This window comes from Pieris brassicae, chromosome 8 (assembly GCF_905147105.1).
Source record: "Pieris brassicae chromosome 8, ilPieBrab1.1, whole genome shotgun sequence".
Lineage (NCBI taxonomy): Eukaryota > Metazoa > Arthropoda > Insecta > Lepidoptera > Pieridae > Pieris > Pieris brassicae.
Window position 1 is genome coordinate 11,214,686 of NC_059672.1, and position 15,461 is coordinate 11,230,146.

Genomic DNA, 15,461 nt, shown 5'->3' on the forward strand with positions numbered 1-15,461 from the left:
ACAATAATAAGAGTTTGAGATAAAACATTTTATTTTACTATATTACTATTTACACAAGTAGCAAAATCAATATTAATTACTAATGCAGTTGCCTTGTTTCTAGAAAAGGTCCTGCCCTGAGCACTTCCTACAAAGAGTATATTTTGGATTAAGTCTGTTTTTAATTTTATCCAAGCATAAAGCAATGAACAACATGTAGATAAAATTAATCTTGCAATAATTATATATTCAATGTATATTGCCATTTAAATTACAATGTCTGCCTATGTCATCAATGAAAGTTAATTTTCTATTGGATGTTTAAGGCAACAAATATGCACCTTTCTAATTAGTGAAGCTTGTACTAACCCCCCATGTTGTTTATTGAAAATCTTGTAAATGTTATCTGAAATACTGGTTCAATGTTACAAATAGTGAGTTTATAGTCTGTGCTGTCTTTATTTTCACTGTACCATTGCTCCTCACTTCAGCATTCGGCAAAATAACTTCATTTAGCTCAAATACTGTAACATCTAATGTTATCATATAAAATATTTGATTTTGCAGATTTTGGTACATCACTTGGACCAATTCCAGCTCATTTGAACACTCCCTTTTAAGGCTGTAACAAGTGTTTTCATATTAAACATTTTCAGTCTCCCACATAATTGAACTCATTTTATGAATGATATTTTATTACTTTTGCTACAAACAACTTGAATTTTTATAAATATGACTTGATTTGTGTATTACTCAAATATTAGCCTAGTAACTAAATAAATACCTGTTCCAAATACTCCGTATTTCACCAATCTCAAATTTAAATGATACCTTCTGGGTTATATCAGTTTGTGGTATTTTATAGCCAATTATGAAAAGATCTGAACTTTTAGAAGTATCAACATTAAGAAAATTTAGTCCTATTTGTAGTAACTGTAACTAAAATTGTAATAGTTTTAGCACAAATTATTATGTATGTATAATTTAACAAAAAATAAAATAGAAAAGGTTAAAACATAAATTATATATACATATTTCTATTAAAACAGGCATTAAAAATGAAATGCTAGTTTGATAATTGAAAAAAAACCACAATTTAATATGGTAAATTTTATAGATAATTACTTTCAAAAGGTAAACTAGAATTAGCATGCATGTAGTGTAAACTGGAAGTCATGGCCTAAGCCTGCAGACTACTTGATTATAGAGAATTCTGATAAATGAAGACAACTGTGTCAGTCCATGTTATTGTGGCAATTCTTATAGAATAAGAAATATCTACTTTTGAAAGATATACAAAATTTTAGGGATAACCGAAAAATAAAATGTTTGACTGATACTGCTAATATATGAAATTAACAATTTCATAAATCCATTGTATTATTACAACTCATAAAAGGTAGGAGATAGAAGATAGTGTCATAATAATAAATATAAAAATCACATTGATTTATTACCATACCTGTGAAAAATTGTACTCCTTTATGTTACAGTCAAATATATTTTGCAAGGAACTCTTTACACATACACCAACTCTTTGTTCACCTCTTTCAAGCATGTAAGGTAAGTGGATGGCATCGGTTAGTGTTAAATGTGTACCCCATGTCAGAAAAATTGCTTCATAAGCAGTTTTTGTTTTTGATTCCTTAATTGATTTCACACTTAGCTAAAAGACATTAAGATATCAGGTTATATTTATAGATATATTGGGAAGAAAAAAGATAATTGCTTTCTTTTAATTAACTAATAAATAAAAAATAGCTACATAGCAATCAATTAAATCAAAGTTTGAGCAAGATTGTTTTATATATTTTTTAACATACCAGGATTCCATTAGGATCTTCTGGAGAGAACTTTAGATATGGTAACTCTTCAAAAGAAACAGTGAACTTAATAGAAGCGTTTGCGAAAACGGCACGAACTAGGTGTTGTTTAATTGTTGTAGCATATTGTTTTAATTTTACTTCGTTAAAATGCAAGTTATTTAAAGGCGACACTGCATTAATCCTCCATTGATTTTCATTATAAATTACTGAAATAAATTCCTATTAAACATACTTTTTCTATTTTTACTAAACATATAATTAATAACTTACACGCTAGATGATCCATTGATAAGAAAACTGATTAATATTGTTCACTGCAGAAGTAATTTCTTCTAACAAACCAAACAAAATAAATCTAGATATAGAGAGTTAAAAGTATTGACACAATTCATATTATTAATTATACTTATGCTGGCAGCTGGAGTAATTTTTACAATTGAAAATAATTACATTTACAAAAATACAAACACAACAAGAACAATAACTTGTAGTTAAAACTTATTGTAAGCCGTTGATTTTGAAATTAATTTTTGATCACAGATTGTTAAATATTTGCGTTTGACAATCCACATAATGAAAACTATGTTTTATAAACTAAACTGTCACAGTCACATAGACATAAAAAAATGACGATTGTCTAATATCAAAATATTATCAACTTTAGAATACCTAACATATTATAGTTATCGAGGGACTTTGACCGTACGAAACTTGTGACTCGTAAGTTCTGTCATATATTCTCATACATTAACATAAATAATATATGACTTTGCGCTTGCACTTTTTAGTGCTCAGTTTGTTGTAGTAGTGACAATGGAGCAGTTACGATTTGACGGTCGCGTTGCCGTAGTTACCGGAGCTGGTGGTGGGCTCGGGAAAGCCTACGCCCTACTCTTGGGTTTAAGAGGGGCTAAAGTTGTAGTCAATGATCTAGGCAGTGCCAGAGACGGAATTGGCAAGTCAAATTTTGCAGATGATGTCGTAAAGGAAATAAAAGCCAAAGGTCAGAGACTGTATTCATAATTATACTAATCATTATTTATTAGTGTAATGAATTGTAACTGTCTTTATTAAACTGTAGCATATATTATATATATATAATAGCGTGTTTTATATATATAACACGCTATGGCATACCATTATAACAATGATTTGCGTTTTTGTTGAGATCTTATTAAAAAAAGCATAAAGGTATTTAAAAATAGTTGCAAACTAGACAAAACAGTTATAATTTATGTTTTTAATATTGGAGGTGTTATTGTGTTATTTTTCACAATTTGATTTGTTCTGTGTACATTGAATATTTATCCTTACAGGAAATTTGTAGATTATTATTGTAATTTCCAACAGGAACTCATTTTCCTTGGTCAATAGATTGCAGCTATTATTATATGTTACAAAATAAATATTTTTTTAGTTACCATTTTAAACGGACTGTAAATGGAATTATAAAACCTAATTATAGATAAAATGTACTAATTACCAAAAATTAGTTAAGTTTTGCTTTAAGTTACATATTTGATTTTATACTACTATTGCCTTATGTAGGCGGAGAGGCAGTAGCAGATTACAATTCTGTAGTGGAGGGTGAAAAAATTATTAAAACAGCACTAGATAACTATGGACGCATTGACATCCTCATTAATAATGCTGGAATTCTCCGTGATAGAAGTTTCCAGAAAATGTCAGAACAGGTAATTAAGACTATTCTGTAATGTTATATATTTTATAAAGGCCAGAAAAACATTGAACACAATATTTATACAGTTTATGTAGGGAGTTCAATATACTTTTGTTTATGATAAGAATATTATGTAACTTACTTGTATCAAGCAATTATACAGTTATTTTTTGTTTGCCTCAATAAATTCAGATAACTTATATGCTTTATCAGATTATAAATGTAATTTTTGTGATAATGTAAATTGTATTATTTTTGTTTTCTTTGATTTTATCTAAGGACATTTTTTATTAACTTTGGATTCCTTAAGGTATAATTATTGGAAATATTTTTGTTTAAATTACTTTCTTTATCTGCTACACCTAAAATAAATAAACATAAATTGTAAACATGGAAATCTAAACAAGCATTACAAAGAGATATATATTTTAGGTTTTATTTTTCAACCTAGTTATATGTATTTTATTCATCAGGATTGGGACTTAGTTCATGCTGTACATTTGAAAGGAGCATACAAAACCACACAAGCGGCATGGGACGCATTCAAGAAACAGAAGTTTGGCCGTGTTGTCATGACATCGAGCAATGCTGGGCTTATGGGCAATTTTGGACAGTCCAACTACAGGTAAATCTCCCATCCCATTTTTTTATGTTCATATATAGCCAAACAGGAGTGCAAAAATATTAATCACATACATATATAATTTTGCCAGTCCCACAAATAATGTAGTCATATCACTGTATTTAGCTTGATTTATAGTAGTGCAATACCGCAAATAAAATAGTATACTTCCATTTCTACATAATTTATAACTAAATTGTTACGCTTACAGCAACAATTTGCCCTTTGTTAATGTAACTGTTTTCCATAGCGCGGCAAAAATGGGCTTGGTAGGGTTAGCAAGTACATTGGCGATCGAAGGTGCGAAATACAACATCAAAGTAAACACAATTATACCGACAGCAGCCTCACGCCTTACCGAAGACATTTTACCACCAGACATGTTCCAAGCTATGAAGCCAGAACTCATTGCTCCAGTTGTGGTAAGGATTTTCTACCCGTCTATAGACTGTTTAGTTTGATTCTCAGATCAATATTCATCTACATATCGTTTTGTTCACGGTAAATAATAGGAATGTATGATTATCCTTTCTTGCCACCATATTCTAATTCGTATCTCTATTCTTAAGTGGCAGTCTCGTTGAGCGCTGTTAAATATGTCAAATTTCATATAAAAAAATTACAGACAGCTTTTGGGGTTGAAAGCTCCTGACTAGATTTAAGTTTGATTGACATTCAAAAATATGATAGTTCTCACAAAACAAAAAACTGTATTTTTAGTGGGTTTTTGAAGACGCAGTGGACTCTTTATAACTCGAATGTCAAGGTAAAGGCAAAAAAATCAAGTTTTGAATTAACGAGAACCTTGAAATTTGATTGAACTGCTGAATTTCGACTTACAGAAGTGCGATTTCTAAGTTTCTTTCGGTTGTATGCATTTAATGTATTCATTCATTGCACGTTAACAAGACAAAAACAATACACTGGAAGCCCCGAACCCGAACATTCATTTTGGATTATTATAACGAGGAGTTTATATTAGAGTCGCGTAGAAAAGAACTAAGCTTTTGGCGTTCGCGGTCGCGGCCGCGAACTCAGCGATGAGCGACTTCTTCCACCACCTCCCTCACCCGCCGTGCGTCGGACATTAGTTCGTTGAGAACGTACTTATTTGATATTTTGGACAATTCCCTCAATACTTTTATAAATTGTAGCCTATGTGTTATTCTGGTGTATAAGCTATATTATTGTAATATTTGATTAAAGTCCATTCAGTAGTTTTTAAGTGAAACAGTAACAAACACCCATCCTTACAAATTTTCGCATTTATAATATTAATAGGATTATGGGGAATTCCAAGTAAGACGTCATTACTAACTACGTCTTACAGTCTTCTTTTTGAAATTCGATTTATAGGGTATAAATATGTATTATCAATACTTCGTAGGGAAATAACATTTTGTTCGAGTTATAGTCTAAATAATTCGAGATACTGCGTATTTAGGGGTTCAGCGGAAGGGAATGGCAATTTTTTTCGACCTACTGAGGATTTTGACTTAACGAGGTTCCAGTTCGAGAGATTCCACTATTTATATAATTATATGTATAACAGGTTGATGTTTTGAGTAAATATGAATTTACTGAACAGTCCTAAAACGTTCTTTTTGTATCATAGATTCACCAAAGATTACGTATTTTTTATTAAAAAAAAATATTATATATACATAGTTGTATTAATACTTTCCAGGCATACATGGTGCACGAATCATTTGAGGACAATGGTGTTATAATTGACTCAACCCTAGGTTTTGCTCACAAAGCACACCTTGTTAGATCACAGGGTGTTCCACTAAGGTGAGACAATAATATTGCAATATCTCTGTCACAAAATGTAATTTTAAATTATACTATTATAAATATTACCAAGAGTATTGTTGCTATTTATTAAAAATGAGTATTTTTTAGTTTTTTTTTTCAGTAAATGATTGAGCATGGCATAATTTCATGTGTTTTTTAGGAACAAGCCAGCTGATCCAGTAACGATTGAATCTGTTAGGGAGAAATGGGCTGAAGTTGTGAATATGAATGGCGCTAGAAGGATCGACAAAATTGCAGAAGTCACTCTGGATCTCGTGCAAGGCTTGCAGGTGAGTTATTAATCAAACTAAATACTGCAATGATTCTCAATTTATAAAATTATTATTTATTTTTTTATCAATTTACTAGCGATCTTATATTTTAAATTGCTTTCGCAGTTGGGCTCTCGTTTATAGTTTTTTCTTATTTTGCAACCTTTTAAACAATCTCAGTAAATTACTTAAAAGTTAAAATCATAGTGATATCAACTTTTGGGAAATAAATACAGATAATATAACCTTCTCTACAAAAAAAAATCAAAATTATGTAAAATAATTATAAGTTTATCATAGCTTCAATCCGTTAAAAATAGTGTTTTTTTTTTAATGTGTAAATGTTATGTTAATAGAAGACAATACCATAATGAATTGAACACCAAAAGTCAGAGAACGCCCTGCCGAGTTTATACCATGCACAGGGAATCATTACCATGATACACGAGATAATAGAAATAATTAAACCAGATATTGATAAATCACTTGCTCTGTCTCTTTCTGTCGAATTGTGTTTACACTGAATTAAAAAGAGAAAAATGATGTAACGGTGCATATATATTTATAATATTTGTTGCAGGACTTCGAAGATCGTACTAAAATGGACAGTGTTCATCCTTCATATTGGACGACATACAACTACAATTCAAAGGACCTTGTATGCTACGCGTTAGGAGGTCTGTATTTATTTATGTATAGTAAAGCTGACTGCTTAATATATACATACATTCACCTATACTTAAGGTCTTACACGACTTTAGTTTAATTATTAACACTAAGACTAATTTTGCTTCAAAAAATTTATTAAACATACCACGGAATAATTGTTTTCTAGTTACCTACAACACTAGGGAGTGTGTCTGGGGGAGTAGCGATAGATCATGAATAAACTTTATGATTATTTATAGAATTGTTGAATGTTTGTAATCATATCTAATTTTGCTTTATAATTAAACAAGTCACTTAAAACTATTTCTTTATATTTTTAAGAATATAAAGATCGCTTTGAGTTGCTTTTTCCCGGATTAAAAGTATAATTTTAGTTAATGTTCCATGTTATTTTTTGTTATTTAATTATGCACTTCTTGTACTTTACCCTCTGAAGGTGTTTCTTTTTTTATTGTCCCATATTAGGGTTGCCTAGAAGTAATCGCTTGTTAGCAATAAGGCCGCCTGTTGCCTAATAACTTAGGTAACCTACTTACTTTTTGTTTTTTGTTTGTATAATCATGTATATTATGGTAACACAGTATAAATAAATAAAATTATTGTTTTTCTTCAGTTGGAGCATCAGTTGTGAACCCGTCAGACCTAAAGTTCCTATACGAGAGTCACGAGCAGTTCACAGCTCTGCCCACATTCTTCATCCTACCTGGGATGTGCATGGAATCACCCGTCGTGGGCAATGCCATGCCTAAAGGGAAATATGCTGATTTTACTAATGTAAGTTTTTTTTACGTTTCGTGTCTTTTCGATTCGTCCGGTTTTTATATACAATCCGTAAGCACTATAGGGGGACAAGGGGGTCTTTGATTTTCTTATTTTTTGATAATATGGGTTTGGGGGAATCTAGATGGTCATTACCTCAGCAGAAGGTAATTATTTACTTTTTTTACACATATGGCAACCCATATATAGTCTATGCTTAAAAACGAAATTAATTTCCTACAATTTCTACAAATAATGAACACGTGGTGTTCGCTTAGAACTGAGAAGGGGAATTACCGCGTGCTAAACTTGTCTAAATTTTTTCCTTCGATTTATCGTTCCACTTCGATACGATTGATGATTTGACGTATTACTAAGCAATTAGTTAATGTTTGTGTTACTGTTAATCAACTCTTGTCAAAGTTGTCGTATCAAATAGACAAATCTAAGTTATCCCAAAAAAAATTGAATTTAAAAAAATCTCATACAAAAGTACAAAATATACAGAAGTATGAATAAAAGCTTTGCTGACAAGGGAGAAGGGAAAATAAATAATTGTAGTAATTTTGCTTACGTAATATTTGAACGGCCGTTTATATACAAAATAAACAACCAAGCTTTCAGAGGACAATGTGATAACAATAACAGTTTATGTTTATCTAATTTGTTAAAAGCTTAATGACGGTAAATATAAATATGACAAAGACTGGTTATTTTATTGTTATATATTTTTTATTGATTTACGTAAATTATTTGCTTTGTCATAGCAAAAAAACGATTTATACTTATTAAATAATAGTGTTTATAAGAAGTTCAAAATCGCTAAAAGAATCGCTAGAAGAAATCTAATATGAATATTTTTACAATTTTTCAAGAGAGTTCCTTAAAATAAATTGTCTCGCGTAGATACTTCACGGTGAGCAGTACGTGGAGTTTTTCGGTGATTTCCCGGGGACAGAGGGAAACTTCACCACCAGAAACTATGTGGTCGACGTTTTGGATAAGGGCTCCAGTGCCATCGCCCTTGTTAACAGTATGTATTTTCTTTTCAGGTTTTAAAAATTATACAAAACTACGTATAATAATTCGTTTGTTGCTTTAAAGATCTTTATAAAATATATTGAGAAAGGAGTTTAGGGGCGTAACACATAAGTAGGGTAACTTCCGTACGTCAAAAAAGTATTGGATTTTGATTTTTGTAAGTGTTGTTTCTGAATCTGAAGACTTAAGCCTTAATATTTCTCCCGTAACTTTTAAGATATTGTTTTAATATTTATCAGGTGAAGTGTACCAAGACAAAGAGCTGGTAGTTCGCACCCAGCAGCACATTTTCGTTGTCGGTCAGGGAGGCTTCAACGGTCCACGAAGCAGTGATAAGGCGGTAGGTGTACTCCCACCCCCGAAGAGGTCTCCTGATGCTGTATTGGAACAGCGCACAGCTGAGGATCAAGCTGCGTTATATAGGTAATATGACATTAAAGCATATATATAAAATTAGTATTGTGAGCATTGTTAGTGGTTAAGCGTTGGTGTCTCTGCCCTATCGTATATATAATATTTGGTCTCAATTGCGCAAGACCGTATTCTATAACGTCAATAAAACGTAAATCTAGTTTCCAGACCTGTCAAAACTTTTCCTGTATGAAGTTTGACATATTTGACAGTGCTCAGAAAAAGATTGTGCCTTAAGATATGAATTAGAATATGGACGTAAGATTCATTCAAAAACATAGTACCATGATTTTATTAATTTTCTAAAACTTCACCCATATCAACCAAACCAAATATATTCTAATGCAAAAGACATTACAATTTTTAGGTTATCCGGAGACTTGAACCCACTTCATATTGATCCCAATGTTGCTTCAGCAAGTGGTCACCCCAAACCCATCTTGCATGGATTGGCCTCTCTCGGCTTCTCAGTCAGACATGTTATTGCCAAGTAAATTCTTTACTATTTGTAAAAATATGTAACAATGCTTCTTAATTTTCCATTTTATTTATGAATTTTGCTATTATTAGTTTTAATTACTTTGACAGTTGGGTTGCTAAATTTAATAGAATTACTAGAAAAAAACAATTTTAAAATCATTAATAAAAGTACTGTAGCAAAAATTTCTATTCCAATAACTACAAAGTCTATATTTAGCATAATCTGTTTTCAATTATTAACCTAAGCTCCAATCAACGGTTGGCAATATTTACTTCTGCAAACTATTAATTCAATTATTCCCATCACTATTGAGATGATACTGGCTCATAAAGTATTTGACTATAGACTTTAATAACTATAAAATAAACCATAGATATGCAGGCAGTGAATCCAAGAATGTGAAGGCCATAAAGGCTCGGTTTGCAAAGCCAGTGCTTCCAGGACAAACACTGGTCACAGAGATGTGGTTGGAAGGTACTCGTGTACACTTCCAGACTAAGGTTAAAGAGACCGGAAACATAGTTATAGCTGGTAAGTTATAGACTTTGAATGTGACCTGTAAATATATGAAGTAGTGGCTCTACTATAAATTTAAAAATATATGTAGGAAGACATCTTTGCATGATACTTAAGTCAGATGTAAGGTTGTTAATGTTTTGTAGAGAAAGTGATTTTGAGTAAAGATTTATTAAAAAGCAAATTTTAGATACGAAGTAAGTAGTTTTATAAGACTTTTTTTAAAAGTGAATGTTTGGTAACATACAATTGACTACCTTAGCTTTTATAACAAAAGCTAGTTGATAATGATAGGATCAAAAACAAATCCAAATTTATAAAGGTAATGTAAAACTTTTGTAAATGTCAATGGCAATATTGGTTCCTATAGTGTAATTTTTTAGTTAACTAAACTCAAACACCGTGTATCATCCGATCATCACTTGCCATAATAGCTGTCTATAAAAATAAATATTTTATTTAGTATTGTCTTTTATTAAAATAACTTTTACACGTTTAAAGAAAACACTTTTTCAACGGATTGAAGTTATGTTAATTAAAAGTTTAAAATAATACATAACTTCAATCCATTAAAAAGTGTTTTATTTAAAAAAAATATTTTTACTCTTATACAGGTGCATATGTGGACTTGAAGACTGTTGTCAAAGATGGAGCAAGCCCAGCTCCAGTGCAGCAATCAACGTCATCTGTAGACTTGAAGAGTGACTCATTATTTGCCAAAATCCAGCAAGGGATCAAGGAGAATCCAGACAAAGCCAAGAGTGTTGGCGCTGTATACTTGTACAATATTACAAGTAATGGCAAAACGGTTAAACAATGGAGTGAGTATTAAAGCAGGATATGCTTTATAATAAAAGTGGATAATCATTATGAACACTTATCATATGTTCATTTGTTTATATGAAAGAGTATACATCAAGCATGTTTGACCTTAAAGATGTTATGTAATGTAATATTTAAGTATCCTGACTGGCCACAGGGCTTTTGACACTATTTACAAATACTCAAACTGAAGATGAGCCCCGTGTGTGACTGTGACGACAGAACCGACCAAACGGTGGTTCATTTACTTGTTGACTGTGCCACATTTGAAAGGGCCAGATGCGATCTGGAGCTTGAGACTGGCATGAGGCTGTCCCGGGATGGGCTATCCGACATGTTGCTTAAGCACAGATCGCAGCTGGAAAAATTCTGCGGCAAGATGTCACTGACATTAATAGCACGACAGGTAACGCGGGTGGCGCCGGTCAGCGGGCTCCGACTCGCCCATAAATATCATGACGACATTTCCGGGGTAGTTGTCGCCCTGGCCCGGCGTGAGACGCCAATCCTCTAAGTTAATAATATCCTTTTTTAAGAAAGGGGAGACTTTGACACTCCCCTGCTACCAGTAGGTAGCAGTAGCTACTCGGTCACATATCTGACTGACTGCATGCCCGATGCTTGCTGCAAATTGCTGCTTTTACTAGTAAAACTCTATTTCCATGTCTAAAATAAGTAAAAAATGGTTAAATTTATTTAAACAAAGTTTACTTTGTCAGTCTCATAATTCATTTTTTCAGCTTTGGACTTAAAAACGGCCATTGGTGTATACCAGGGTGAACCCAAGAGTGGTAAAGCAGATACAACATTGACAGTATCTGATGATGACATGATTGAAATTGCTGCAGGAACATTAAGTCCACAAGTTGCTTATTTGAAGGGGAAAATTAAGATTTCTGGCAATATTATGCTCGCTCAAAAACTAGGACCCCTACTTAAGTCTGGTGCTAAATTGTAAATGAGGTTAATTTTATACAAAGGGAATATGTTATTTATAAGGAAATGTTATTTTATAATGTTATGTTTACAATCATTCCAATTTAAGGTGAGGGAATAAAATTTTATGCTTTTTAAATATTGGGTTTTATTTTTCCGTGTATTAGAAGTTCTGCTTCTCTTACTTCATCATACCAAGCTGCTTTCATATGTGGCTGAGAACTCAGGTCAACAAATTTTGTTGCTTCAATTTCTGGTAGTCCTTTAGTTTTAACAGCTATGCCAATTATGCAACAGTAAACACCTATAAAACGACAGACTTTTATGTAATAACATTTTACGATGAAAGGCTGAAGTTAGAGAAGAATATCATTTTAAATGTATGATTATTATGTACAATGAATTTCAATGATAAAACAAAGATATAAATAGTAATTAATAATGATATAGGAAAAAAGGGACCATTACCAGATTTCTTACCTATACAGCAAATAAAGCATACATTTAGAAATGTTACATGGCATTTGTTGATTACCTTTTTTTAATAAACTTTTATCAATTACACCATCAGCTGTCTCACATTTCACAATTTTAGCTCGACCAGAAGAATCAGAAATGATCAATATTATAATATCATTCCCAACGGCTTGTTCAATAGTTCCTTGAACCCATACCTCTAAAGGTGTAGGCTTATTAATAATATCCTTAATAAAAAACTTAGTGGGGTTCATAGCCATATTTTATAACAAAACAACTTCAAAATTTTATCCAAAAAATATTTTTCTTACAACTTAATTTACAAATATATCAATATCTCAAAGGTTACAGTAACAACTAATTAGCACTAATGCAACCACTTCACAGATTTTAAAATTAATTCATGCTCTCTTTACTAACGAATCAGACAGTCTAACATAGTAAGACTATCTAGTCTATGTGAGTAAGACTGTGAGTATTTTTAAAATGCAGTTTTTTTTTAATTTCATATTTGCTTATTTTTGATTACAAAATATAAGTCACAGATCTGAGATATAATACCACCTTCCAAATAACATTTTCGAATAATAGGTTACACTTAACAGTAATGTATTGTTTTTGTTTTTAGAATTTTGATGGTTAAACTACTATGACAATCAGTGTTGCCAGATGGTCTTGACGACTTACCCTTAGACTAATTTGATTTCCCCCAAGAATCTCCTGTCTCCCATCTCCTAGGATGCCCTCACCAAGCGGATCGTAGCATAGGCGATGGCGCGATTCTTTAAACGTCATTTTGGGATTGTTGGGAAATGAAAGGCATTATGCAAAGTATCTGTAATAGAAAATGGATTGACAGGTTCAAGTTTTATTCGGTTTGTGCGATTGCGACCATTTTTACCATATGTTCGTACTACAATTTAGTTCCTAAATCAGGAACGTGATATACAATAGCAAAATTAACTGTATTGTGTGTGTTTTTGGAATTTCCTCTAAAAAACCCCTACATATTCTTTCCCCCTAGCACGCTTGATAAACCCCTAAAACTAGGGGGGAAATCCTCTGATCTGGCAACATTGACATCGGGCAGTAATGCCAACTCCAACAAAATGTTTCCCCTTTAAATACACTGGTTTGAGAGGTAATTTCAAATATGAATTAAAAATACGTTGAAGTAGTAAAATATTGCTGATGTATTTATGTGAGTACATTTTAAATATTTATATATGTTATTCAATGACCGAATAATAATAATGATAATAACAATGAAATGAAACGATTGTTATTTTTTATTTCTTAACTTTTCTTTCTTCGAATTAACGTTTCTTGGCAGATTTTTTTATGCGTTTTCGTTATTTTCTTTTCATACATTATTTTTAAAGATTTTTGTACTTTTATTTTTATCTGTTCTGTTACAGTTAAACGAGACAGAATTAAAATAAATAAACGAATTGCTTCAATGTCTCCCTTTTTTCCTTCTAACACAATATTATTTAATGTATTTGGGATAACCATCTAATATTTCGTCGAAGGCATCGAGCTTGATATCGCGCTGCGTTTTGTTATTGCTAATATTTTTGAAATCGTACATATTGACGTTATCGAAGCGGTATTCCAGCATCGGATAAAAGGTGCGTTAGGGCCGGAGCCAACTCAGGAGCACAAGTACGCAGCACAATTGGGGGGGATGCCATCAGGCCCGCTCGACTTATGAATGTCCAGGGAATAGAAATGTTTACGGATAGCACATTGCCGGAACATAACTTCAGGCATCGTAGTATCACACCGCAATAATATCGGTGGTTCCTTCCTTTGATTATCCAAAGGGGAATTCGACGCAAAGAGATAGAAGATCGGCCTTCTCCTTCGCGGTATGGGCCAGTGAGTCATCCCTTATTTTGAAGACCATTGGACTAAAGCAATGCTGTACGACTGTAGATGCCTTCTTAAAATGTCATCATTACAAAATTGAAAAATAAACTCCATATCACTGCGACCTGAAACCAATTGAAAAAAATATTGAGCCTTGTGAAAAGACGCGACGCGAAAGACGGTTGAGAAAAATGCTTCTTAAGACATAAAATTGTTAAATTGACAGATTAACATTTGCAAGTAGATGATTGGCGAAATTGAGGTTTCGTGGACTGAGTTTCGTACAAACGTCTCGATACTTCAAGAACTCAGCAGCGTCTGTTTTCAACAGTACAATCTCGCATACTTACATTCTTCGGACACGTATCTCGGTGGTGATCAGTCCATAGAACGCCTTGTCATACAGGGGAAAGTGGAAGGCACTAGACCGCGCGGAAGGTCACCTACGCGTTGGACTGGCCAGATCATGTCTGCCGTAGGAGATTCACTCAATGTGTAGCAGTACATTGTCTAATAGGCAAACATTGCGAAACGTCTGCCTCTTCTAATACCACTACATAGCGATTACGACCGCTCTGTCAAGAGTGTACCGGCTAAAAAGAAGAAGATTGGCGAACACAATTTAAATGATTAAAAGACTATCGCTGACAAAAAAATTGTTGTAAAAATTATAAATCGGTAAATTTCTATGAATACTGACAGTGAAACTGAGTCAAGTCACGATACTAACTTGCATTATTCAGTAAGAAATTACAGTACACATAGAATAACTCCAATTGATCATAATTATGCAATGAATATTGTAATGTATGTACCTATTTATTTCTTAAATTCTATGCACTACTTTAAATTATTTCAAGTTCGAGTTCGATTATTCACAGTTACGGTTACGATAATGGGGTGTTAAAACTATCCCTGCAGGTGACGACGCGCTATATCAGGGTCTTTACACCAGACATGTATTTAATTCCATTTTTAAGATACGTACCTTACTCAACTTTTGATTTATACAATTAAAGCAATCTTCTAACCATCCGCCAAGTGTTCACCTTAGATGTATCCTTAGAAAATATACTCTAATGCATTTCTGTTGTAAATAGTTAACTTAAATTCAGCAATGTAAATATTTTATCCAGACAGAAAGGTTTTTTGCAATTCCTGGCACAGCCACGCGTCCGCTTTTATAAATAGCCAAATTTAAAAGCGTTAAAATGTCGGTTATACAGGCAAGTAAAAATGACTGTCACTTATACAGGTTTCATGTTTCACACTTATAGAGGTTTTAGAAGGGAATAATAAC

At 32.4% G+C, this 15,461-nt stretch overlaps 3 protein-coding genes across 6 annotated transcripts; 1 reads left to right on the forward strand and 2 right to left on the reverse strand.

The window, feature by feature from the left end:
• Positions 1 to 32: 32 nt before the first annotated feature.
• On the reverse strand, positions 33 to 2,330 carry LOC123713823. 2 transcript variants are annotated; one of them, XM_045667698.1, is made up of 6 exons: positions 2,076 to 2,330; positions 1,803 to 2,011; positions 1,442 to 1,645; positions 764 to 918; positions 349 to 601; positions 33 to 127 (listed from the first exon to the last, which is right to left on the reverse strand). In XM_045667698.1, exons 1-5 carry the CDS (start codon positions 2,089 to 2,091, stop codon positions 382 to 384), a joined length of 804 nt encoding a protein of 267 aa, XP_045523654.1. In that variant the 5' UTR covers positions 2,092 to 2,330; the 3' UTR covers positions 33 to 127; positions 349 to 381. The 2 variants fall into 2 exon arrangements, with proteins under 2 accessions (XP_045523654.1, XP_045523653.1); XM_045667697.1 differs by having other exon boundaries at positions 33 to 601.
• A 93-nt stretch (positions 2,331 to 2,423) lies between these two features.
• On the forward strand, positions 2,424 to 11,951 carry LOC123713006 (peroxisomal multifunctional enzyme type 2-like). Of its 3 annotated transcripts, none has more exons than XM_045666458.1 (15): positions 2,424 to 2,525; positions 2,594 to 2,808; positions 3,354 to 3,499; positions 3,960 to 4,111; positions 4,359 to 4,530; positions 5,796 to 5,902; positions 6,066 to 6,195; positions 6,758 to 6,854; positions 7,460 to 7,620; positions 8,512 to 8,638; positions 8,886 to 9,069; positions 9,425 to 9,547; positions 9,912 to 10,069; positions 10,669 to 10,875; positions 11,617 to 11,951. In XM_045666458.1, exons 2-15 carry the CDS (start codon positions 2,619 to 2,621, stop codon positions 11,832 to 11,834), a joined length of 2,172 nt encoding a protein of 723 aa, XP_045522414.1. In that variant the 5' UTR covers positions 2,424 to 2,525; positions 2,594 to 2,618; the 3' UTR covers positions 11,835 to 11,951. The 3 variants fall into 3 exon arrangements, with proteins under 3 accessions (XP_045522414.1, XP_045522416.1, XP_045522415.1); XM_045666460.1 differs by having other exon boundaries at positions 2,448 to 2,525; positions 2,611 to 2,808; XM_045666459.1 differs by having other exon boundaries at positions 2,475 to 2,525; positions 2,601 to 2,808.
• Positions 11,945 to 12,929, reverse strand: LOC123713007. Its single transcript, XM_045666461.1, has 2 exons — positions 12,348 to 12,929; positions 11,945 to 12,116 (listed from the first exon to the last, which is right to left on the reverse strand). Exons 1-2 carry the CDS (start codon positions 12,547 to 12,549, stop codon positions 11,947 to 11,949), a joined length of 372 nt encoding a protein of 123 aa, XP_045522417.1. The 5' UTR covers positions 12,550 to 12,929; the 3' UTR covers positions 11,945 to 11,946.
• Positions 12,930 to 15,461: the final 2,532 nt, after the last annotated feature.